This window comes from Mirounga angustirostris, unplaced genomic scaffold (assembly GCF_029215605.1).
Source record: "Mirounga angustirostris isolate CCGP_5_RB_7025 unplaced genomic scaffold, mMirAng1.0.hap1 SCAF_4, whole genome shotgun sequence".
Classification (NCBI taxonomy): Eukaryota; Metazoa; Chordata; class Mammalia; order Carnivora; family Phocidae; genus Mirounga; species Mirounga angustirostris.
This window is the reverse complement of record NW_026991712.1, coordinates 156,321,765-156,346,702: the sequence shown is the minus strand read 5'-3', so window position 1 is coordinate 156,346,702 and position 24,938 is coordinate 156,321,765. Positions and strand designations below refer to the sequence as shown.

The 24,938-nt window shown below is 61.0% G+C and overlaps 1 protein-coding gene across 4 annotated transcripts in view; it reads left to right on the top strand.

The window, feature by feature from the left end:
• PTPRF (protein tyrosine phosphatase receptor type F) overlaps positions 1–24,938 on the top strand; it is an 85,564-nt gene that overhangs the window by 53,554 nt on the left and 7,072 nt on the right. Inside the window, exons 8-24 of one of the 4 annotated variants that reach the window (XM_045897894.3) lie at positions 220–489; positions 1,964–2,545; positions 2,799–2,935; positions 3,412–3,556; positions 7,026–7,331; positions 7,981–8,174; positions 11,089–11,115; positions 12,453–12,570; positions 12,662–13,240; positions 13,880–13,977; positions 14,131–14,384; positions 14,474–14,567; positions 15,187–15,402; positions 15,712–15,866; positions 18,551–18,666; positions 22,606–22,638; positions 23,400–23,497. In XM_045897894.3, the coding sequence (XP_045753850.1) occupies positions 220–489; positions 1,964–2,545; positions 2,799–2,935; positions 3,412–3,556; positions 7,026–7,331; positions 7,981–8,174; positions 11,089–11,115; positions 12,453–12,570; positions 12,662–13,240; positions 13,880–13,977; positions 14,131–14,384; positions 14,474–14,567; positions 15,187–15,402; positions 15,712–15,866; positions 18,551–18,666; positions 22,606–22,638; positions 23,400–23,497 (3,422 nt within the window). The remainder of the gene's footprint in view (positions 1–219; positions 490–1,963; positions 2,546–2,798; positions 2,936–3,411; positions 3,557–7,025; positions 7,332–7,980; positions 8,175–11,088; positions 11,116–12,452; positions 12,571–12,661; positions 13,241–13,879; positions 13,978–14,130; positions 14,385–14,473; positions 14,568–15,186; positions 15,403–15,711; positions 15,867–18,550; positions 18,667–22,605; positions 22,639–23,399; positions 23,498–24,938) is intronic. The other 3 variants (XM_045897897.3, XM_054512920.2, XM_045897899.3) reach the window with 3 other exon arrangements.

Here is a 24,938-nt window from a genome sequence, read left to right as displayed (position 1 = left end):
TTGGTTGTGGAATCTCTCGTGTTCCAGTCTCTGAGCGTGAGGGCTACTCCTAGCCCAAAGCAGGATGGGAGGTGGTAAGCTGGGGCCCAGGGACTCCGCCCCACCTGTCTCTGAGGTGGGTTCGGCTCTGACAAGAGGGGCTGGATGAGGGGCCCCTGCCCTTCCATCCTCTTGAGTGTCTTGCCCGGCCTGTGAGTGTCTCTCTCCCTCCTCCCACAGTGCGCCGTGTGGCTCCTCGTTTCTCCATCCCTCCCAGCAGCCAGGAGGTGATGCCGGGTGGCAGCGTGAACCTGACTTGTGTTGCGGTGGGCGCGCCCATGCCCTACGTGAAGTGGATGATGGGGGCCGAGGAGCTCACCAAGGAGGATGAGATGCCGGTCGGCCGCAATGTGCTGGAGCTCAGCAATGTCGTGCGCTCTGCCAACTACACCTGCGTGGCCATCTCCTCTCTAGGCATGATCGAGGCCACAGCCCAGGTCACAGTGAAAGGTGAGTGCCACACGCGTGCCTGCCGTGGCCTGTGGCCTGCCCCGTTGTGGAGGGCACCAGGAGGTCCCAGCACCCATAGCAGGTGAGCGCAGCTGTTGTGGGGGTGGGTGAGGTCGAGGGGTCATTGCCCTCTTCTGGGTGCCCCCTGGGGTCCTGCTGGCCCTCAGTGGTGGAGAGAGGGGTTTCTGTAATTCTTGGTGTTCATAATCATAGCCAACAGGTCCTGACGTCCTGGGGGCAGATGCCGTGGTGGCAAGCACAGATCACTTTGTTCAGTCTGTGTCTACCCTGGGAGGTAGACATTCTCGTCCCCCTCGTATAGATGAGGAAACGGAGGTGCAGGGTCATGTGGGAGTAAATGACAGAGCAGGGACTTGAACCCTTGGGGGTCTGATGCCTCAGCACGGCCCCCTAGCCACTACACATGGCACCAGACCCTCAGGTTTACCAGCCTCCTGGCAAGGATGTGGTGAAAGAATGGCCATGGGGACGTGGGCTCTCCACCTGAGCCCTGGGATAGGCACGCGCACTCCTCCCCGCTCAGAGCCATCCTCCGTTCTGCAACCAGGATGATCTTTTGAAGATGTCAAGCAGGATCTCACCGCTCTGTTTTGAGAAACGGCTCTCTAGTGACTTCCCATTGCTTTTAGGGTAAAGACCGGGATCTTCACTCCCTCGCCTGGCCCTACTGGCTCAGCTCAGTTCCACCGGGCCTTCACGGCGCCCTCGCCATGCTGGCCCTCTCACTGTCCAGGTCTCAGCCCTGTGAGGCCTTCGTGGATTTGCCCCAGCTCAGCATCCTGCTTGCCGCTCTCTTTGCCTGCCCCAGAGTCATGATTATGGACTCGGCGCTTTCCACTCACCCTAGAATGTAAAAGAGAGCAGGCATATGACCCAACTGTGCGACCTGTGTCCTCAGCCCCAGCGCAGTACCCAGCACTTAGTAGGCACTTGGTACTTACTTGTTAAGTGGTTGGCTGTGGGTCTGGGACTTCTCCACCTTCAATTTGAGCCAAGCCACAGGTGTGTAGGGCCAGCAGCCCCATCACTCTAAAATCCAGGCTGTTCTCTCCAGCACGTCTGTCCCCGACACCAACCCCAGTTATACGTGAGTGGCCACAGGTGAGCGTAGGCAAGCCCCAGAGGCAGACCTCCACCTTCCAGCCTGTGCGCCTTCCATCTGCACGAGACCCAGTCAGGCTACACCACCTCTGGGTCTATTAGGAGGGGATCCAGTGAGTTCTGGAAGTGGTGCAGGTAGACACTAGGTGACCAAAGGCCCCTGGGGGCACTGACAAGTGTCACCATCCCCCACTAGGTGGTGGTGCCCTTAGAGGTCACCTAGAGCTTTCCGGGCCATTCTTCAAGGTGGGCTGTGGAAGTCAACCACACTCTGGTTGGGTAACACCAAGGGCAGGGTTGGCTCCTGGGGTCATGACCTCAGGCAGCTCTGAGCCTCCCACTTTGTTCCCAGCTCTGCCGAAACCTCCGATTGACCTCGTGGTGACAGAGACAACTGCCACCAGCGTCACCCTGACCTGGGACTCTGGGAACTCTGAGCCTGTGTCCTACTATGGCATCCAGTACCGTGCGGCAGGTGCGGAGGGGCCCTTCCAGGAGGTGGATGGCGTGGCCACCACCCGCTACAGCATTGGCGGCCTCAGCCCTTTCTCAGAGTACGCCTTCCGCGTGCTGGCGGTGAACAGCATTGGCCGAGGAGCGCCCAGCGAGGCGGTGCGGGCCCGCACGGGGGAGCAGGCGCCCTCCAGCCCCCCGCGCCGCGTGCAGGCACGCATGCTGAGCGCCAGCACCATGCTGGTGCAGTGGGAGCCGCCCGAGGAGCCCAATGGCCTGGTGCGAGGCTACCGCGTCTACTACACGCCCGACTCCCGCCGCCCCCTGAGCGCCTGGCACAAGCACAACACAGATGCAGGGCTTCTCACCACCGTGGGCAGCCTGCTGCCTGGTATCACCTACAGCCTGCGCGTGCTGGCCTTCACGGCCGTGGGCGACGGCCCTCCCAGCCCCACCATCCAGGTCAAGACGCAGCAGGGAGGTAGGTGCGGGCAGCACGCCGGCTGGGCGGCGGCAGCGGAGCCGGGGCGGGCAAGGCCGTGGCGGGGCCCCTGCCCTCAGGCCGTGGGCTCAGGGGCTGCGGGAGGAGGAGGGCCTGTATTCCCCACGTGTGTGGTCGCCTGGGATGCAGGGCAGGGGTGCGGGGGCGTCTTCCCCTGCCTCCTTTCTCTGGGCACCCCTGCCCTCGAGGGAAACTGGGAAGGCTCACGGCGCCTGGCGTGGGGGTGTTGCAGTGCCTGCCCAACCGGCGGACTTCCAGGCGGAGGCGGAGTCGGACACCAGGATCCAGCTCTCATGGCTGCTGCCCCCGCAGGAGCGGATCGTCAAGTATGAACTGGTGTACTGGGCAGCAGAGGATGAAGGCCAGCAGGTGAGTGCTCGGCGGGGACAAGAGACGGAGGAGGGCCCCTCTGTCTGTGGTGGGCTCACCCCGGCAGGCTTTCTGGATTTTGTGGTTGTATGGACACAGGCCCCAGGTTTCTCCCTGGGGCCCTGGGGCTCACGTGGCCAGTATGATCTGTAGTCCTTGTCACCCCTGTGCTGGGGGCAGAGTCCTCAGGTCTGTCCTTGGGTCTCTTCGGCTCTGTGGCTCACATGGCACTAGCAGAGCCCTCAAATTCCCCACCGGAGGCCCTTGTCTCAGGCGTTCATGGCTGTGTAGTCAGCGAGGTGTCCGTGGCCTGGGCTGCGCCGTGTCCTCTGTGCAGTCCAGGTGGCCGTGTGACATGGAGCCAGCCCTGGAGCCACAGTGGGTCCAGAGGGGGTCAGCTGCAGCCCATGTTGGGGAACAGCCTCTGAGTGACCTGTGAGGTCAGAGCAGTCAGTGAGTGCTCCCTGCTCTTCCAGCACAAGGTGACCTTCGATCCCACCTCCTCCTACACCCTAGAGGACCTGAAGCCTGACACACTGTACCACTTCCAGCTGGCCGCCCGTTCCGAGATGGGGGTGGGCGTCTCCACCCCCACCATTGAGGCCCGCACGGCACAGTCCAGTAAGTGTCTCCTGAGGCTCCTGCCTGCTTACAGCTGGGCTGGGACTCAGACACACACACCCTTCCCCCTTGGCCAGGGGGGTGGTCAGGTCTGCTGTGCCCTGGCCTGGACTCTGGTCTGGGCTCCGGCTCCGGACCCTGAGAGAGGGACAGGTAAGTTCCCGCCGGTCCGCGTCCAGGCAGCTGTTGGCCACGCTGCTCCCCACCCGACTTCTGCCCCTCCCTTCCCCAGCCCCCCACCCCCACCCCGGCCAGGTAAGTTCTGTGTCTGTGACTCATCCCCCTCCCCCGTCTGTGCTGGTCACACTAGCTGACTAGGCCACTCTCAGCGGTGGGACGGCCATGCTTGCCGTGTCTCAGACATGTCCCCGCTTTGGCAGCTGTCCTCCTCTCTCCATATCCCCACATCTCATCTCCCCTATCACCTACATTCCCTGCCTCGTGACCCCCCCACCATGAGAAGAGTATGTGAGCTGTGTCATCTCCCACTGAGCCAGCCGCACGTAGGGACACGTCTGTGAGAAGGTCTACGTGCCTGCCTTAGGAGCGTGCAGCCTTCCGCCTGTGAGGCTGCCCGCCAGCCCGTTTGCGTGACTGCCTTGTGGCTTTGTGTGTTAACTGTGTTTCCGTATACGTTCCTGTGTACGGGGAACGGACGCCACCAGGCCGCGTGCGACCCCGTCCGACCACCTGGCGGTGCCGCATCTGTAGGAGTGAGTGTCTGGTGTGCCGCAGTGATTGAGTGGCCGCGAGGCTCTGTGTCCTCACCGTGGGGGCCACGGCACGGGGCAGTGAGCACATGTGACAGCCTTAAACACAGCAGTGTCTGTGAGGCGGTCCACGTGACATGGGACTGGGTGTGAGTGTGCCAGTGATGAGGGGAGGCCACGCGTGACCTAGTGTGCACGGGTTCATCCTACAAGCATCTGCTGCGCTCCTGCGGGGCCCGTGCATGGTGCAGGCCTGGCAGCATGACCCGGGCTTGGCCTCTGCCTGCAGGGATCCTCGTCTGGTGGGGCAGAAAGATATTAAACCTGCAGTTACCCAAATGAGCTTTTAATTACATTTGGGTAAAGTGCTGTGGAGGGGACAGACAGTGGAGAGATGACGGGGTGGGAGCTTCGTCTGGTCTGAGGGGGCCAGGCGGGGGGGCTTCCTTGGGGGGGACACAGGCCCCGGGCAGGAGGTCAGCAGGTGCAAAGCGGGAAGGCACTTAGTTGTGGGCAGGGGCGAGCAGGGGGCCAGTGTGGCTGAAGCAGCTGGCCGCAGGTTGAGGGGACAGGTGGGAGGGCTGGCTGGCCGCTGGGCGAGAACATGCGGGACAGCCCAGCAGCATGCCAGACACCGGCGAGGAGGCCGGGCGGTAGTCGAAGCCAGAAGTGGCAGCTCAGCTCGGGGTGGCGGTAGATTAGAGAGCCGTCTGGGGTGCCAGCTCCCCGGGACCTGGTGGCGGACTGGCTTTGGGATGCTGAGGGAAAGGGGAGCGTCGTGCGAATTCTGTGCTTCTGGTGTGTAGACCTGGGAAGAGGGTTGGAAGTGGGACCGAAGCAGGCACCCCAGCCAGGGAGGCCCTATGCCATGCGAGCGGCCATGCTGGGTTAGAGCTGGGAGACCTTGAGGAGGATGACCAAAGACAGCAGGAAATCCCGGAGAGGAGAGCGTCTTGGAGGTTGGAAGAAGAGAGTTTGAAGGAGCAGACGAGATGCTGCTGCCGAGCCGTCTGGGCCAGAGGAACACAGGAGTATCCGCTGCGTCCTCCGCGGCGTCGGGTACCTGGGGGTGGGGCCTGGGACGAGGGCTGTGAGGACTAGCTGGAGGGAGGGGACCGCTGCAGCGGGAGGAAGGGTGCTGTGGGCCTGAGGATGGGTTTTGTCTTTTAAGATAGGAAAATTCGAGCATGTTTAAATGTGAACTAGGAATGAGCCCACATGGAGAAGTTGAAAATTCGGGAAAGAGAAGGATTTTGGGGACTCAGGGACAGAGCATGGATGGGAGAGCTCCACCTTAGATGGCAGGGCACACCTCCCTCCTCGTGGGAAGCAAGGGGTGGCTCAGTGAGATTGCAATTGTTCGGTGGGTTTGGTAGCGAGAGATGGAGGGAGCTGCTGGTGGGAGGCTTCAGTTTTCTCTGCAAAGTGGGAGACAGTTGTGTGCTGAGAGCTGGAGGTTAGCGGAGCGTGGAGGAGGTTGAAAGCGTTCTGTGTGCAGCGGCGGAAGGAGCTGCGGCGGAGGGAGCTGGGCAGAGAACAGAGGCCACGGGCTGCAGGCAAGGCCCAGGTGAGGCCACTGGGGACGTGCTCATAGGATGCCAGCCTTCCAGGGCAGCTGACAGCACTGCCTTGAAGAGGGCAGAGGATTGGCTCCATCCAGGGCTTGGCACAGGCTGGGCAGGAGTGTGGGAAGAGAAGTAGGTGGGGAGTTGGGGGTATGTGTCGAGTGGTGAGGTACAGGACTTCGGGGTCAAAGCCCAATATCGAGGGTGGTAAGGATGGTAGGTCCGTGGGTGGAGGCCCCCAGGGGGGTGAAGAGCCAGCACAGTGCTGGGGACTTTGAGCAGCTGCACTGGGACAAGGTGAGGGTCTGCAAGGGGATGTTGGAGGCCCCAGTTTGGGGAGTAGGGCCATTCTGAGTCGTGGCAATATCTAGGGCCTGGCCACAGCAGGGCCGGGGAGAAAGCCCTGGAGATGAGGGGCTCCGGGGCCGGGGAGGGAGACTGCTGAAGTCACTCTGGTAAGGGGTGGGGGCAGAACTCGAGATGGCGAGGAAGCCGTGTAATAGCACCAGGTTCCTCAATGAGGACAAGGCTTGGAAACGTCGCTGGGAACGAGGGGGGCACAGTTCTAACCCCAAGGAACTCGTTGAGTGAGAGCACCTCCATGGGGTGCATTTTCTCCAAATTAGCCAGGGCCATTGGCCTCTTTCCCATCTGGCCTCTGGCCTCTGTGGCTGCTTGTGGCTCACGCACAGGCACCCTGTCCAAGTAGGCACAGGTCACAGCGACCTTGTGCCAGAAGACTGGGGCTGCTAGTTCCGACGAGAGCTATGGGCCCAGCAGCGGGGGGTTCTCCATGCGTGGTTGTGTGTGTGACCAGGGGCGAGGGGTCTGGGAGTCATGACCCGTATCTGTGCGTATGCGGCAGGGTGTGTGTTTTACGCGAGACAGTTCTTATGTGTGGGAGAGACCTTGTGTGTGTGTGAGGTGCTGTTAGACCCCATATGTGTGAAAGACACCATATGTATGTGTGGGAGGCCCCGTGCGTGTGCGCGTGCGTGTGTAGAGCCTGTGGGCCAGAGGGAGCCGGGTTGGCTGGCGGCGGTGGTGACGGCCTGCCTAGGGGGGGCCCTGGGATAGCCATTCTGCGCTCAGGAAGTAGCCCGCCTGGGTGAGTTTTCCATCCTCTGTGACCAGTCACTGTGCCTGCGACCCCCACCCTCCATCTGCCTGCTTCCCCCCATTTGTCTTCCCCAGCCCCCTCTGCCCCTCCCCAGAAGGTGACCTGTGTGAGCACGGGCTCCACCACAGTCCGGGTAAGTTGGGTCCCGCCGCCGGCCGCCAGCCGCAACGGTGTCATCACCCAGTACTCGGTGGCCTACGAGGCAGTGGACGGCGAGGACCGAGGGCGGCATGTGGTGGAGAGCATCGGTCGCGAGCACTCCAGCTGGGACCTGGTGGGCCTGGAGAAGTGGACGGAGTACCGGGTGTGGGTGCGGGCGCACACAGACGTAGGCCCCGGCCCGGAGAGCAGCCCAGTGCTAGTGCGCACAGACGAGGACGGTAGGCAGTGGTGCCGAGGGGAGGGGCGGGGGAGGGGAGGCACCCCTCCCAGACACCATGCACCTCGCACCCCCAGGGCCTTTGCCTCCCGCAAGCCAGGCAGGCGAGTCCTTCCTGGTGCAGGCTTAGTAGCCCACACTGGGGAAATGCAGCTGATGGGATGGCCTGTGCCCAAATCGCAGCCTGTGGGGCTAGCTCCAAGGCAGCTGGGGCCTTGCAAGGCTAAGACAGAGGAAGCAGCCCCCACCTAAGATCTGGGAGGTGGGGATTGGAAAGACTGGTGCAAGAGACGCTCAGAGTAGAATCAACGAGACTTGTTCTTGGCCAGACATTGGCATGATGTAGGGGGCCCAGAAGAAGATGGGACAGGTTGTGCTGACTTTAGGGTGGCCAAAGGCCTTGTGCCTCACCCCTACTCTCCCCACCAAGTGAGGTAGCTCAGGGCCAGAGGGGTGGGCAGGCCTTCCTTGTGCTAGGCAGAGGGAGCCCTCCCTGTTCTCAGCAGGGACAGTGTACAGAAACCATACCAGGGCCATTCCTGGGGCAGTGGAGTGCAAAGGCAAGGCCCTGGAGCGTGCTGTGCCACCCCCCCACCCCGAACCAAGGTCCATTCCACCAGGCCTGACTCTGTTCTCTTCCTGGTCCCCAGTGCCCAGTGGGCCACCACGGAAGGTAGAGGTGGAGCCACTGAATTCCACGGCTGTGCATGTCTCTTGGAAGCTGCCCGTCCCCAGCAAGCAGCATGGCCAGATCCGCGGCTACCAGGTCACCTATGTGCGGCTAGAGAACGGCGAGCCCCGCGGCCCACCCATCATCCAGGACGTCATGCTGGCGGAGGCCCAGGTGCGCTCCTGGGAGGTAGGGGGGTGGGAAGGTGGACAAGACCAGCACGCTTCTCTACCTCTGTGGAGCCCAGGTTTGTCCCTGTCCCCTGCCTGCCCTCAGAGGACTCAGACACTGAGATGTCCTTCTGTGCGTCAGGTTTGGGAGGTGCTCAGACCAGGAGGTTAGGCCTAGGTTCCAGGAACACTCCCTCTGCCATCTTGGGTCTGCCTGGCAGTCACTTCTGTGGCTCACGTACCGGCACTAGCAGTTAGGAGCACAGACCCCGGCTTCCATTCTCACCCCCTGCCCAGGCTTCGCCCCCCACCAAGCCCTGCTTTGTGTTTTGCAGGAAGCGCATTCACTGTCAGTTAAGCTGGGATTTAAGATTTGCCTTCCTTCTCAACAGTGCTGGGCTGGGCTGGGCGGCCTTTCCTCTCCCAGCCAGGGCGGGGACAGCGCTCCTGCTGCCGTCTGCCCCGCTCGAGGGAGTTTTGTGACTGGCTGGGCTGGGCTGTTGCTCTGGGCCTGGCCCCCAGGAGGATGGCTCAGCCCTTGGTGTTTACACTCAAGGTGTGGGCCTGGCAGCCAGCCTCATGTCTTCCTCTGTGCACTTGGGGTAAGGTCCCCGGGGTATCCTGAGCACTGGCTTGCTATTCCGGAAAGAATCTGGGATACTGGGAGGTTATGTGAATGGCCCAGAATTTCCCAGTAAGTAAGTCAGTGGCTGAGCTTGGACAGGAAACCCAGTCTCTGGACTCCTGGAAAGAGCTGTAATTGCTATGGCGAGTTTCCTCCCCAAATATTCTGCCGAAGAGTCCTAACACCTGGTGTGGTCTGCTTTCAAGGTCTCCCTAGCCAGAATCGGGCCCCTGGGAGGGGATCCACAGTGGGCAGCACTGAGCCAGCCCTGGGGGAAGGAGCCCAGATTCCCTTCAGAGCCCACATGCCCACCCTGTCCAGCTTTCCCCCCGTCCCTGGGCAGGGCCCAGAGGTGCAGGGACAGACCCTGTATTCTCCATGCTGTTGTGCTCAGGGTGGGCTCACCCACACGGACAAATGGGGCCTTCATGCCTCCGTCTGGGCTTAGCACTCAGCCAAAATTCCTCTCTGGCCCAAGGGGGCTGTCTTCCTCCTCTCAGCCTGGCCAGCGCTGAGAGAGAACCAGGGTGGAGGAGGCGGACATGTGCATTCCTGGGGCAGGTTGAGGACTCCTCCTGGAGCCTCCACAGACACACCCACCCAGAAACATCCCGGGAATGGGCTCCCTCCAGCCCCTCCCATCCTTGGGGGCCAAGGCACAGCTGCAGCCAGTGGGGTTCAGAGCCACCCTTTCAGGTGCCCCCTTCTGCTTCCAAGTGGTTGGAAGGGAGCTGGGCCACAGGAGGAGGGACGCTGTCCCTGTGGCCTCAGACATGCTGTGACGGGGTGGACATTAACCCCGGGGCTCCAGGAAAGCCAAATGAAGGTGGAGGGCCTGGTCCCCAGCCTGGCCACAGGGCCCAGCTGTCCCCTGACCACCCCGTCCAGGACTCCACAGCCGGTCCCTCTTCACCCAGCAGCCCCAGCCGCTTAGCCCAGGGCCCCCATCAGTTCTGGAAGAAGCACAGGGGTCACACCCCCCTTGAGTGTGCGGCCAGGCCTGTCACCTTTTATGTATGTCTCCATCTCAGGTTTATCTGTTTCTCACAGTACGTTTTTCCTCCCTCTCTCTGTCTCCTCCCACTGACTGTGCCTGCCTCAGTCTCTTCGCCTTTCTCTTTTCTGCTGCTCCCCTCCGTCCTCTCTCCCTCCATTTTGCTTCATCCACTTTGTCTTTCCTTCTCCCTCACTTTGCCTCCGACACAGGAGAGGTGCTCTGTGAGGACTTCATGCCCAGGCCTGGCATGGATAGCAAGAGTCTTCCCCACCCCGCCCCCACCCCCACCCCGCCGCCCCAACAAGGAAGCTAGAGCAGAGGTGGGCCCAGCCACACCGTTGAAGGTGGTCACGGCCAGTCGGGACCCATTGATGGCCTCTTGCCATATTCTGTCCCACGCTTCTTGTAAGACCTTTCCAACAGAGCTTCCCAGAACAGGAGGAACTGGAGTCAGGGGACAGAGGCCAGACCAGCACTTTGAGGGTGGTTGGGCCAGAGGACTCATGGTCCCTCTGCGGTGCTGGACACTGGCCAACCTCAGCCCTTCGGTGCCACAGGACCTCAGAAGGGACACCTCACTCCCCGTCTGTCCAGCTAGTGCACCTACACGCACTGTGGCCTAAAGAAGAGTGTACCAAGAAATACCGACATTGCCAGCCCTGAAATATGCCTTCCCACCGCAGTGAGATCTCAGGCACCCCCAGGAAGGAACAGCATCTTGAGGGCTTCCCCTGTGCCTGTGGGCAGGGGCCCAGGCTCCACGCTTGGCATTCACACTCTCAACATCTTGCTGGCCAGCCTGCCCGCCCCCCTCCTGGCCCCGGTGCAGCTCTCTTCTGGGCTACGCTCCTGCCTGGGCCAGCTGCGTAATCTGTCTTCCAACTGGGAGACTTGGGAAAGTGGAAGGAGACACTGAATAATCATACCACAACAACAGGCATAGGCCGGGACTGGCCCAGGCCAGACTCTGCCAGAGGAGTAGGGTGTCTTCCCCCATGTCTGGTGGCCTCTCCCTCAAAGCACCTGTAGGTGGCGCTCTCTGGTCCCTGTGTGTCCTGGAGCCGTTCCCCCCCCCCGCTTCCCCATCAGGCTGTGTGCCCTCCCAGTCTCACTCCCCTCCTCAGCCCTGGCAAACAGCATGGGCTGGGATCTGCGGATGGGGAATGGTCCTGGGGTGATACCCCCATGGGCAGGCCCTGTAGAGGCCCGTGCCCTCCCTGTGCCCTGCCTGGGCCAGGCCCGCTGCAGACAGAGTCCTTCACATCCTGTCTCCCTTTCTCTCCCTCCCGCGGTCAGTGGCGGCCAGAGGAGTCCGAGGACTATGTAAGTAACAGGTGTGCGAGCGCGGGCGAGACCTTGGTTAGGCTGGGCTCGCGGGACGCTCCCCTCCCCCACCTTCCCCCCAGCCTGAGCCGCCGAGGTCCGCGGGGCACCAGCCACATCCGGAGAAAATTGGCATTTAGGCTCAGGCGGCGAGCTGAGCAGCGATTGGCATTTCCTCTAATCCTTAACTTCTCGCCTGTCGAGCAGCCATTTCAGGCCAGTGTTTGTGATCGACCAGGGCCTGGCCCCTGCTCTGGCCAGACGGGGATGCAGTTAAATCCGATCCTGATCATTAGGCCTTATTGATCCCTGGAGTGAAAAATCACCTGCTCCCGGGCCCAGGCTGGGAGGGAAATCTGGGGAGCCGGTTCCAGCATTGGTGCATTCTGGGGCCCCAGCCCTGGGACACCCTCCAGCTGGGGCAGGAGGGTGTCTGCGAGGGGTCGGTGGTGGCTGCAGTGGCCCCACCTGAGACCCGGAGCTGGAGGGACACCAGGGTTGGTGGTGACAGCTCTGTTCCCACCGCACGGTGGTCCCCCCCCATTCTTCCCACTCTTCCCCCCACCCCCACCCCCACCCGTGTGGCATGGCTTGGCCTCCTGTGGTGTTCCTCCGCATGTCTGGAAGTGATGCCTCGGCTGGAGATGGGCATAGGCGGGGCCTGCCGAGGCTGGGACACCCTGCCCTGGCTGACTCCTTAGGCCTCACCCGAGACAGCAGGGAAGTAATGTTCCCCACGGTGGGGGTTTTCTGTCCTCGTTTCTCTTCCCCGTCTCACGAGGTATTGCGAGGCACGCGGTGTTCACAGAGCCCATTCCTACATGAGGTTAGACGGGGCCCTGACCTGGTCCTGCAGGGTAGCACCTTGACCCACTCCACCTTGCCTGTGGGAGTGAGTGTGGACGGGTGTGTGCATGGCGCATGCACCGCGGTGGCCCTCTGCCTGCTTACATGGGAGCTGTAGGCTGCGTGCACATGCGTGCCGGGAGCCATGCAAGGTGCTCGCCCCGTGTGTCCCCTGTGCACAGACCTCGTGAGGTGTCATCCGCGGCGCAGTGGAGTCGAGGAACAGTGTAGCCTTTGTTCTTACCTGAAAGGAAGAGGGAGCTGTCTGCTCCCGGCGTGCAGCTCCTGGGACGGGCAGGGTCCTCCTGGGCACACATCCCACCCGCCTGCCCTGCATCCGGCAGCGTCCAGCCTTGCACGGCCCCACCGCCCCCAGGACCTCTGGCCCCGTGTGCCCCAGAGACTCCCTGCCAGCTGAGGTCCTGAGGTGGCTGGCACGGTCTGGCCTCCTTGCTCCTCGGTGATGGGAACGAGCCCCTCCTCCTCCTTAGGAAACCACCATCAGCGGCCTGACCCCAGAGACTACCTACTCCGTTACCGTCGCCGCCTACACCACCAAGGGGGATGGTGCCCGCAGCAAGCCCAAAATTGTCGCGACGACGGGGGCAGGTGAGTGAGGGGTCAGGGATAGAGCCGGGGGGCGGGGGGGGGGGCGGGCAGCCGGGTGGGCGGCGCCAGAGCCCGGCGCGTGGTTGTTCAGTCCCAGGCCGGCCCACCATGATGGTCAGCACCACGGCCATGAACACCGCGCTGCTGCAGTGGCAACCCCCCAAGGAGCTCCCCGGGGAACTGCTGGGCTACCGGCTGCAGTACCGCCGGGCCGACGAGGCAGAGCCCAACGTCATGGATTTTGGCAAGGACCGACAGCACTTCACTGTCATCGGCCTACACAAGGGAGCCACCTACGTCTTCCAGCTGGCCGCCAAGAACCGGGCTGGCCTAGGAGAGGAGTTCGAGAAGGAGATCACGACTCCCGAGGACATACCCAGCGGCTTCCCCCAAAACCTGCGTGTGATAGGGCTGACCACCTCCACCACGGAGCTGACCTGGGACCCCCCGGTGCTGGCGGAGAGGAATGGGCGCATCACCAGCTACTCCGTGCTGTACCGTGACATCAACAGCCAGCAGGAGCTGCAGAACCTCACCGCCGACACCCGCCTCACGCTCTCCGGCCTCAAGCCGGACACCACTTACGACATCAAGGTCCGAGCCCGGACCAGCAAAGGCGCCGGCCCACTCAGCCCCAGCATCCAGTCCCGGACCATGCCCATGGAGCAAGGTGTGTGCTGCGGGCACGTGGCCGCGCCTGGGGACCTCTGCTCTCCTTGACCCACTGACCTCTGGTGACTGTGATCCACCAGCCTCTGCTGTGTGACCCTCCAGTCTCTCATGACCGTGACTACTAACCTCTAGCCAACAGGCGCCACGGTTTCAGTGTGCGACCCTTAACCTCTGCTCTCCTTAACCTACTGATCTCTGCTGTGCGACTCCAATCTCTCATGACCTTGACCCGCTGATCTCTTTTGCATCACCATGCTTGGGTGTGGGACACTAATCTCTCAAGGCCCTGACCCACTGACTTCTAGTGAACATGCTCCACTGTGCTCTGGTGTGGGGTCACAGGCTGCTCATGACCAAATCCCACTGACATCTGGTCACTGACCAGCACCTCTGGAGATGCCGACCGTGGGTCCTGTGGCATCTGCCCGGCTCGGTACTCACTGTGAAGAGGAGTTTGGGCTGAGAGCTGAGCTGTGTGATTGATTGGAAGCTGGCTAGGAGTGGGGTACCTGGCCTCTGCAGCCATTCCTGACCCCCAGCCCTGACCGGCACCTGCTCCCGGCAGGGAACCGTTCTCCCCAGCCCAGTTACATGGCCAGAGCTGACGGTCCCCTCCCCCCGCCGTTGTGTTCCACAGTGTTTGCCAAGAACTTCCGCGTGGCGGCCGCGATGAAGACGTCTGTGCTGCTCAGCTGGGAGGTCCCCGACTCCTACAAGTCAGCTGTACCCTTCAAGGTGGGTGAGGGCCCTGCCGGGGGCTGTCCCTCCGGTCCCACGTGTGGGCGTTGGTGCCGCAGCTTCCCGGCTGGGCACGCACACCTGCCCTGCCCCGTGGGCCCATGATGGGGAGGCTCACCTCTGCGCACTGCCTATCCCTCCCCCCACCAGATTCTGTACAACGGGCAGAGTGTGGAGGTGGACGGGCACTCCATGCGGAAACTGATTGCAGACCTGCAGCCAAACACAGAGTACTCGTTTGTGCTCATGAGCCGTGGCAGCAGCGCTGGGGGCCTGCAGCACCTCGTGTCCATCCGCACGGCCCCGGACCTCCTGCCGCACAAGCCGCTGCCCGCCTCCGCCTACGTAGAGGACGGTCGCTTCACCCTCTCCATGCCCCACGTGCAGGACACCTCCCTCATCAGGTGTGCAGATGAGGCCGCGCGGGGGAGAGGCAGGGCCGGGGCCGCGAGCATGGACGACGACAGCCCTGATTCCCACTCTGCCCGCCCAGGTGGTTCTATATCGTGGTGGTACCCGTGGACCGTGTGGGCGGGAGCATGCTGGCCCCGAGATGGAGCACCCCCGAGGAGCTAGAGCTGGACGAGGTACCCGCGGATGGGATGGGGCACCACTCGTGACAGCCCCCATTGCACTGGTTGGCTGCAGCCCCAGGGACACCCCCAAATTGGAATCTGTCTCTGGCTGCTCTGGCTGACAGCCTGGGCCTCTCTGGGACTCTGAAGCGGCCCCCTGGGAGTTCTCAGGAAACTCCTGGAAGGCTTACAGAGACTCCCTGGAGGGTTTTGCTGAGAATCCCCCAGGACAGGAGGAAGCAGAGACCACTCTGCAGGTCTAGAGGCTCCTGAGCCCTAGAGACTTGGGGCAGTCCCGTGGGGCTGGAGTAGAACCCCCAGCATATTGGGAATTCCCTATCCTGCTCTCGCAGATATGTGGAGCCAGCCCTCTCTGGTTGGCAGGGGGGGGGGGGGGGGCAAGTGGCCCAGAGGCCCTCTTCTAACTAGGGTGGAGGGTGCGTGGGGGGGGTGGCATTGCTGTGTGCTGGTGTGTGGCGTTATTCCGCGAGGACAGTGGACCAGGCCAGGCTCGGGCCCCTTACACAGAGGGTGAGCCTTGGTCTCGGTCCAGGGAGAAGGCGTCTGAGGCCACAGGTCCAGGGACACGTGGTCTGAGGTCGGACGTGACTCCTGTGCTCTGCTCTGTCAGCTTCTGGAGGCCATCGAGCAGGGCGGTGGGGAGCGGCGACGTCGGCGGCAGGCAGAGCGGCTGAAGCCCTACGTGGCTGCTCAGGTGGACGTGCTCCCCGAGACCTTCACCCTGGGGGACAAGAAGAGCTATCGGGGCTTCTACAACCGGCCCCTGTCTCCGGACCTGAGCTATCAGTGCTTTGTGCTCGCCTCCCTGAAGGAACCCATGGACCAGGTGTGCCTTAGCCGCCTGAGCTCTCAGCAGCCCGAGAGTGGGCCGATCCCAGACCTAGGGCTGCCCCAGAGACCCCAGACCTGCACTAGGTTATCTGGAAAGACATCAGCCCCAAGGACCCAGGAGGCCAGACCTGATCCAGCTCTAGAGACTTAGTCAGCTGGCCAGGCTCAGGTCAGCCACTTAGGAGCCAGCCCAGCGAGCCCAGCGTAGCCCAGCCCCAGAGCCCTTCCTCCGGGTTTGGTGGGCAGAGGGTGGGGGATGTCACACTGAGCTCATCACCCATTCTGTTCCTCCACTGGGCCACAGAAGCGCTATGCCTCCAGCCCCTACTCCGATGAGATCGTGGTCCAGGTGACACCAGCCCAGCAGCAGGAGGAGCCTGAGATGCTGTGGGTGACAGGCCCCGTCCTGGCGGTCATCCTCATCATCCTCATTGTCATCGCCATCCTCCTGTTCAAGAGGTGAGTGCTGCACTCAGGGCTCCGGGGGGACAGCCACCTGCCCCTGGGCTCGGAGGTCCTTCCTGGCATGGGTCCTGCAGGTGCGGGGCAGCCGCAGCGGCCCGCACCCCAGCTCCTGGGCTCAGTGGGAAGCCCGGAACAGTGGGAGCAGTAACCTGGGTGTGTCGAGGAGTCAAAGCTTCACAGAGGGCTGGTTCACTTGCATCCCTGGGCACGTCTATCCATCTGTCTCTGTTTCGGTGGATGTGAGCATGTCTGTCTTTAAGCTTCAGGACACTGCCCTCCCTGGTCTCCTACCTTCAGCACTCGCTCTGCCACCATCCCGAGGTGATTCCCCAGCCTGGCTCTCCCACTTAGGCCTCGAGAGGTCCGGACCCAGCGGCAGGCCCACACGTCCACGGACATTCACTTGGCACACGTTGATTGAGCTCCTGGGGTAACCACAGCACCCACAGCTGTCCCAGACTCAGTGTGTCTCGAACCTTCCCCTTAACCTTCTTGCCCTGCAGTCCCTATCACAAGGGACCGGTCCCTCCACCTAGTTAGCAGCCAGAAACCTGGGTGCCAGCCTCACCCCCTCTCCCCTGTCACTCCGCCCGGTCCCCTACGACTTCTGTCCTGAGGATAGCTACATTTGCTCCTCCTCTCCCGGGAGGCTCCCCCCAAGGCAACGTGTGCGGGCATAGCTGGGCACCTGGCACACAGTGCTCCTCGGCCCTCTCTCTCGGGTGGTAGTAGCCCCCTACTCTTGGAGCTGCTCCCTCTCTCCACGTGCCAGCCTGGAAGGTACTCCCCAGAGATTTGTCACCCTCAGTTTAAAACTTTTTAGTGGCTCGCAAAATGAAACACTGGTGACCTCTGTCACCTGCCGATCAAACACCTGGCTAGTCTGGCCCCTCCTGCCATTCCCAGCATCGTCACTGAACTACTGCAGTCCCCCCGCCGGCCAGGGCTCCGCCCCCTCCACACTGCAGCTGTCCCGCTCAGGCCCACCCAGCGGCTGCCGTTGCATCTTTCAAGACTCCCCTCCAGGGGCACCTGGCTGGCTCGATCAGCAGAGTATGCAGCTCTTGATCTTGGGGTTGTGAGCTCAAACTCCTAGAACTTAATTTAAAAAAAGAAAAAAGACTCCCTTCCAGACTCTGGTACCCACGAGACTCTCCTGGGTCCCCACGTCTTCCCCACATTGTCCCCCATCTGCCCCAGTGGGCACATCCCAAGGCCTGTGTTTCTAGCACCCATCACACTGCCGAGCCCATAGGGGATGTTCGTGAATACTTGCAGCGAACCCACATTGGTCTGTATGTCTGAACTCGTCTCCACATAGCAGTTCTTGCTCCGTGCTCCATTTCTCCCCTGGCCCTGACCTGAACCGAGGGCCTCCTTCTTGAAGAGTTCATTTCTTCCTCCCAGGGTGAATAAGGCACAGGCTTTCCTGGTCCAGGGCATGGAGACCAGGGGGCGGCCCGGGGAGTGTCCCACACACCCACTCATCCTCCTTCCCACCCCATCTGGGTCCTGAGGTCTGTCAGGAGAGCCAACCCCTGCCTGTGAGTGCCACGTAACTGCCATAAAGAGGTCCCTCAGCGTCCCCCTTGTCGTAAGAGGGCCTGAATGCTTGGCAGAAACAATGACCATTCCTTTCTTCTGTCCTTGCCTGTCTTTCGGGACCTAGTAAACAAGAAAGGTAGGAGTCATTCCTTCTCTCTTCACACACCTCCCCCTTCACATCTTACTCCTGTGCACATTTCGGGCCCAGCAGGGAGGGGCGGGGCTTTGACCAGAAGCCTCCTGGCCTCTGCTTGTCTGGTCAGCTCAGCAGGCTCCAGGGTGGGCTCTGTGACTCTCTCGACTCATACCCTGCACAGGGGACGCCCCTTCCCCAGGGCGCAAGCATAGTGCAGACCTCACTGCCCTCCCTGAGTGCACAGACTGACTCCGAGCTCCCCAGAGCCTTCTACCAGGCTCCGGTTCTCTAAGATGACCTAAGCCCTGCAGGAGACGTGTGTGCAAAGAGCACTGGCTGCAAGGCAGGGGGAGGTGTGTGTTTTTACACACTTGTGCACACTTACGCAGACACCTGTGTCCACATAGCAGGAGCGGCTCCTGGATGCTCGTCTGCAGCTAGACCCCATAGTCTGTCTCTGACCCTGTCCTTCTAGACAGGGGAGCTGAGGCCAGTGAGGGAGGACTCTGCCCAGCTAGGGTGACGCCTTCCCCGGCCCTCCCCTGCCGCTCTGGACATTGACCCTGATACTGAGAGACAGACAACTGGGGCCCGGCTCTCTGTGATGTTTGCGTAGCTTGTGTGTCGTTTGCATGTTTATTCCTGGTGGCTTCTGCTGCCTCAGCTGTGGCGGCCTTGGGGACAGCAGCCACTGCCCAGCAGTGACCTGCCCTCTGTTGGAAGGCACCACCAGCCTTTGCAACCCCTTCCCCCCTCGTGGCACTGGCCTTCCGTCCGTCCCCCAGTCCTGCTGCGTCCCCACCCGCCCCACCCTGTGTTCTCCGTGTTAAACCGCTCTGCCACTGACCCCCCTGTGCTCAGAGGCCCCAGGATGGGGTGGGGCAGCGGGAGGGACCGAGCCGTACACACAGGGTCTCTGCCACAGCCAGCCACGCCTCCCGTCTCTGTCCTCTGCCTGGACCTCAAGTTCTCACCAGCTGCCCTTCTGCCCTTCCAGGAAGAGGACCCACTCCCCATCGTCCAAGGATGAGCAGTCAGTCGGGCTGAAGGACTCCTTGCTGGCCCATTCCTCTGACCCCGTGGAGATGCGGAGGCTCAACTACCAGACGCCAGGTAGGGTGGCGCCCCAGCCCACCTGCCCCAGCCCAGGCCTGCAGGTCCTGGAGTCTCTACCAAGAGCCCATGGCCTCGTGCCCCCATTTCTTACTCCTGTTTCTTCCTGCTGCCCGCTCCCTGTGCCCTGTGACAGAAGCTCCAATATGCAACAGCTGCCCGGGAGCCCGGGAGCCCCAGAGCCTCTCGGGGGAGGCCCAGCTGCTTAGGCCCTGCCTCGTCTTGGCTCAAGGCCTCCGAATGTGAGCTAAGGACCCTCACAGAGCCCACATCCCAGCCACAGGGTGGCCAGCGTCTGCACCTGCGTTTTGTCCCTTCCGCACTGAAGAGGGGTCTGTTGGTGGGAAATGCCCCATTAGACACTTGTGGTGGGATAGGGTGCCCAGACTTAATTGTGTGAGCACAGGGACCCCACACAGGGCACTATACCTGCCCTTCCTTCTCCGGCCACTCTCCCATGGTTCTCTGGCTGTCCGTTCTTCCTAAAATGTCATTCCCCCCTCCCCCCGCCCCATGCCCCAGGAGACACAGCTCAGACCGCTCCCCGAGGTGAGGTCTTCCAGCCCAGCTCAGCCCCCACACAGGCCTGGGGGTCTCCCCTGGCTTCCAGAATCTCTCTGCTCCTTCCACAATGACACCTCTCACCCTGGGCGAGAATGGCCTCAATGACAATCCAAGTTCTGTGGAGCCAAGAACTGTGTCTTATTTATCACCATCCCTTGTACTGTGCACGCAGTGGGCTCTAAGGGGGTACCTGTGAGATGGACACACAGACAACTGAGTTGAGTGAATTAATTAACATACACACAGGACTTACGTATACGTGAGCTAGTTAAGTTAGTGCATGTTAAATGACTGCAAAACTTAATGGCTTAAAACAACAATAGGTATGTGTTACCCCTTACTATTTTTATGGATTAAAAACTCAGACAGGAGTATAGCAGGAAAAGCTTGTCTCTATTTCAGAATGTCTGGGCCCTCATCTGGAAGTCTGAGAGCTAGAATCATTTATTTATTTATGTATTTATTAAAGATCTTATTTATTCATTTGAGATAGAGAGATACAGAGAGAGAACATGAGCAGAGGGAGAGGCAGAAGCAGACTCCCCACTGAGCCGGGAGCCCGACGCGGGGCTCCATCCCAGGACCCTGAGATCATGACCTGAGCTGAAGGCAGAAACTTACCCAACTGAGCCACCCAGGTGCCCCGAGAGCTAGAATCATTTAAAGCAGAGATCAGCAAACTTTGGCTCATGGCCAAATATGGCCCACCACCTGTTTTTGCAAATAAAGTTTTATTAGAATATAGCTATATCCGTTCATTTGTATATTATCTGTGGCTACTGCCACACTACAAAGGCAAAGTTAACTAGCATCTACCATATGTCCACAAAGCCAAGAATATTCGTTATCTGGTCTTTATGGAAAAGTTTCCTGTCCCCTGAATTCTGAGGACTCATTCACTGATGCTAGAGTCAGCTATGAGCCCACCTGGGGTTGTCAGCTTGTGACGGCCACATGAGGCCTCTTCACCTGGCCTGGGCTCCCTCACAGCACAGTGCCTGGGGTCCAAAGGCATGCATCCTGACAGCAAGTGCACTGGGCCACCTAGCAGGCTGTTGCAACCCAGCACGATCGTATCTGTGAGGAATCAGCTGTCTAGGCTGCTGGGGGCCTAGAGAGCAGAGAAGCCTCCGATGAGAGGGGATGCCAAGCCATGTGGGCATGAGTCAGGCAAACGGGGAGATGGGAGAGGGCTCCCTCCAGTGGAAACAGCACTGCGGAAGCAGCCCACAGGCACTGGGTATCCTGCAGCGTTGGAGTTGGGGTACCGAGAGCCCACAGATGAGAGTGGAGAGTAGGCAGAGGTCCACCACAGAGGAACCTGAGTGCCAGGCTAAGGGGTTTGGACTTCATCATGAGGATACCAGGGAAGCATTAAAAGTTTTCAGCAGGGCGGGGTGCTTGGGTGGCTCAGTCAGTTGAGCATCTGCCTTCGGCTCAGGCCATGATCCCAGGGATCCCCTGGATCAAGCCCCACGTGGGGCTCCCTGCTCAGCAGGGGAGGGTTGCTCCCTCTCCCTCTGCTGCTCCCCCTGCTCCTTCTTTCACTCTCTCAAATAAATAAAATCTTTTAGAAAGTTTTCAGCAGGGGAGCGACAGGGTCAGAATTGTGATTTGGAGATCTCGTGCTGGCTACTATGTGGAAGTCAGATTGGAGGGGAGAAATTGGGAGACTAGAAAGCCAGGGAGTGAGTGAAAGGTGGCGAGGACTTGGATGAGGAGTGTGGCTGTGGGGGTGGAGGGCAGTCTCTGGCAGTGTGAGGAGGCAGCAGGGCTTGGGCTTATGGCTGAGCAATGGGCAGGGGGGGTTCCAGGCAGCACCCGGGTCTGCGGGTCTGTACCTCCTCACTGCCACCCGCCTGAAACTACGGACGTGGGAGATGAGCAGCATGTGGTAGTCAAAGCCAGAGTACAGAATGGGGGGCAGCCAAGAAGGAGGTGAAATGTTGAGGAAGGCTGAATGAAGAGTATCCAGGGAGATCAAGAAGGAGCGGCCAGAGAGGAAGAGTACGGGAAGGGTGGGGCGTCCCTGAAGCCAAGGCCGGGCAGGAATGGCTGTGTACCCAGAGGATCGTTGGCTTTGGCAGTGGCGACTGTGGAGAGAGCATGGTGGCCGAGTCCTGGGGGCAGAAGCATCTCGGTGGGTTGAGGGGCGGTGAGTGGGGAGTGAGCAGGTGGAGAAACCCCTTTCAGAGGCCAGGGTGTGAGGGATAGGATGGGCAGGACCACAGCAAGAGAGGAGAGGGGTATGGGGTTGGAAAAGGATTTTTCTTCTTACCAATATGGAAATTGTTTACAGCTGGTGGTCCTTCAAGTGAGCATTTGAGATGCAGGGGTGGCAATGCTCGCCTGTGGGGCAAGAACCCAGAAGCCAGCTCTAGACCCTGGCCTGGGTGTGGGGGTGTGACGTGGCCCAGAGGAACAGTGTGGGGATGCTTTCCCGAGCTCTAGGCCCGAAGAGGATGGGAGTTGGGGGGAGCTGGTGCAAGGGAACGTGCTGCTGGAGCTCTGGACTGGTGGCCCCGGTTTTCTCCACGAAGAGGAGAAGGTGGTTAGAGCATCAGGGAAGGTGTGGCCTGGGTGTGGGCACTAAACAGGCATGCCTGGGAGGATTGCTGAGCCGCTAAGGGCCCAGGGTTGGCTGCCGGGGCTGGAGGGAAATCACAGGGGTCTGAGAGGAAAGGAGCGATGAAGAGGGGGTGCACAGGTGGGGTAAAGGTCAAGTGCAGAGGGATGGGGGTGTCCCGAAGCGGCCAGCCATGAGTCACCAGAGATGCAGAGCTCAAGGAATAGAGCTTGCCAGTGGGGAGAGGCATCCCCGGACATGGTGGTCCCCGGATTGTTGAGATACCTGGGACCAGGAGGGACGTGGGGAGGGATCCGGGGCATGGCGAGTTTTCTTCCTATTTTTTTAGTTCGGCAAGCTTTTTTTTTTTTCTCCTATAATTTAATCTTTATTCTGAAAATTCTTCAAACCCGCAGAAAATACAGTCCGTCATCTGCGTATCCTTGTGCAGACTGACCCTGTCGTTTCTGGCCATACATACGTGCCCCATCTCTCTATGTGAAGGCACACTCCCTTTTCGCCTAATCATCTGAAAATAGCCAAGGTCAAATTTTGATACCAGAGGAGATGAGGGTTGGTTCGGATCTAGAATTTGGTCTTAAAAAGAGGCTCCCCCAAGCCTGCCCAGGGGGTTGGGAGCACTCTGCTCCGGGTGGGAGATGGGCCTGCGTTCCTCAGGAAGGGGCGATCTGGGGGCCCTGTGGTGGGGCCACCGCTCCCGCTCTGTCCCTCCACATGTCCCCTGAACTGGAGAAGGTTGATGGGCTTTCTTCTCTTGCCCCGCTATTTTTTGTTTTCTTTCTCTGCAGGTTCCAGTGTCCCCAGTTGCCCGAATATCTCAAGTTAGTTTTCCGAGTTCGGGGGCTACTCTGGCTTCTGTGTCTGTTTCCTCCAACTTTTTCTCACCCCATTGCCTCCCTTCTTTCTCAACTCTTCTTTCCCTTCTCTCCGCTCTCCTCCCCTTCTCCACCCTCCTCTCCCCACAACTTCCTCCAGTCCTGTTTTCCCTCCCGCTGACCCCTGCCCTGTCTCTCTGCCCCTGTCGCCTCCAGTCCCCATCCGACACCCTGTCAGGTGGCTCTCCTGTCTCCTGTCTCCCCATCTCCCTCCTTATTTCTGCTTCTCTCTCTCTGGGTTCTTCCGTGTCACTCTGCCATGTCCACTCCATCCACGCGCTCGGTGTAGAGACCACGTCACTGAGTCTCCCACGGTGACTGGCGCCAGTGAGGGGCAGGAGGGCTGCCCACAGGCAGGGCCTGTGGGCTGGGTGTGCAGCTACCCCCCACCTGGGTTTCCAGCCCCAGCCCGGGAGGAAGGAAGCCTGGTTTCCCTCTTGAGAACCCGCCAGGCGGGGCCCTGGTGCCCCCCACCCCCCACGCTCACACGTGCTCACGCACACACGCTGCCTCTGTCCTCTCCTGCCCTCCGGCCGCTGTGTGCCCCACCATCCCTGTCGCCGCATGTGCTGCTGTCCCCATGCCACCAGTGCCGAGTGCTCCATGGTCACACGTGTTCACATGTGCGCATCACATGCATCGGGGCTGTCTCCACCACCCGGCGCTGGCCTCGCCCTGACTCTGCCTTGATGTGCCCCCTCCCCTAGGTATGCGAGACCACCCGCCCATCCCCATCACCGACCTGGCAGACAACATCGAGCGCCTCAAAGCCAACGACGGCCTCAAGTTCTCCCAGGAGTATGAGGTGAGACGTCCTCACCCCCTGCCTTGCGCCTGGCCTGGGCCCCAACCGGGGGGGGGGGGGGGGCCTCCAGGCTGTGGCGAGTGGGGAACTCCGCTCCTCAGGGCAGAGGCCTGGCATAGGCCCTTTCAAGCACCCCATGTCTGAACACTCAGACACGTGCCCACATGCTAACAGAAGCAGACAAAAGGTCGCCCCTACACACACTTGGATCAGTAGGAACAGCTCATTTATCAAGAGGTAACCGCAGGCGAGACCAGGCTAGGCCATTTGCATGCGTCCCCTCCTTCTGTCCTCCTCGCAGTATGAAATGGTACGTTTATTAGCCCATCTTACAGATGACGAAACTGAGGCTTGGAGAAGGGAAGTGACTTGCCCAAGGTTAAATAGCTGGTGTGTAGTGGAGCGGAAGTCAGACTCAGGCCTGCCTGACAGCCTGTGGCCTGCACATGCATGCCTTCCCATGCGATCTCAGAGCGATACGGGTCACAGAGGGGGGGAATCGGGGGCCTCCAGGCTCGCTGCTCAGGCTGCACAAACCGTCCTGCTCACGGCCCTCCGTGCGCTCTCTTCACTCTGGTCTTGACTCCGACCTGCCCCCTGCTGGGGGCTCCAACGTCCTGGCTCCGGGGGTCTGAGGGCTTGCAGGCGGCCCAGCTAGGGAGGGCTCTGCTGGAGAAGGAGGTGATAAAGGAGAGCCCCCCCTCCTCTAAGGAGCACACCCAGAGGTGGTGTTCTGCCTCGGCTCCTTCCCTGGTGCTGCCCGTGCCCCCAGCCCAGGCCTGGCCCAGGACTCGCCCTCCATCCATAATGGATGCACAGGTGACTGGGGGCTGGCGCAGCCCGCCCAGCCTGTGAGTCTGCTCCCTCTAGTCAGATGTCCACCGTCAGCCGTGTGTGGTTCCCTGGGGTCCCAGGATTCCCCTTCCGAGGGCTGAGGGCCAGGTAGGTTCCGAGGGCTGAGGGCCAGGTTTCTGCAGAGGAAATTGAGCTTGGCCGCCAAACTGATGAACATGCCTGCTGTGAGGAAGGCATGTCACCTCCAGCTGTAGAGCACCCCCGGGGGCCTGCTTTGCAGTAAGGTCCTGCTGTGGAGGTAACAAAGTTGGGGAATTATGCTCCCTGCTTTCACTTCTCTCACTGGCCCGGAGCGCCTTCTGTGCTCTCTGCCCACACCCATCCAGTCCCCCATCCCATGCCTGCCCTTCCTTCCACGAGACTCTGCACCTCGCTGTCCAGGCTCACGGTGATCCCCCTCTCACCTTCTGCCCACTTCTGTCATCCAGTGTGAGCTTTCCCTCCTCCAAGAAGCTTTCTCTGCCTGCCCGGGCCTGCTGTGGGCTTTCCCTCGGCCAGGGTCCCGTAGCTCTGTCTCCTTCAACGGTCAGTCGGTCGTCACACGTGCTCAGTGCTGGGGATGTGGAGACGTCAGGCAGCTCAGGCA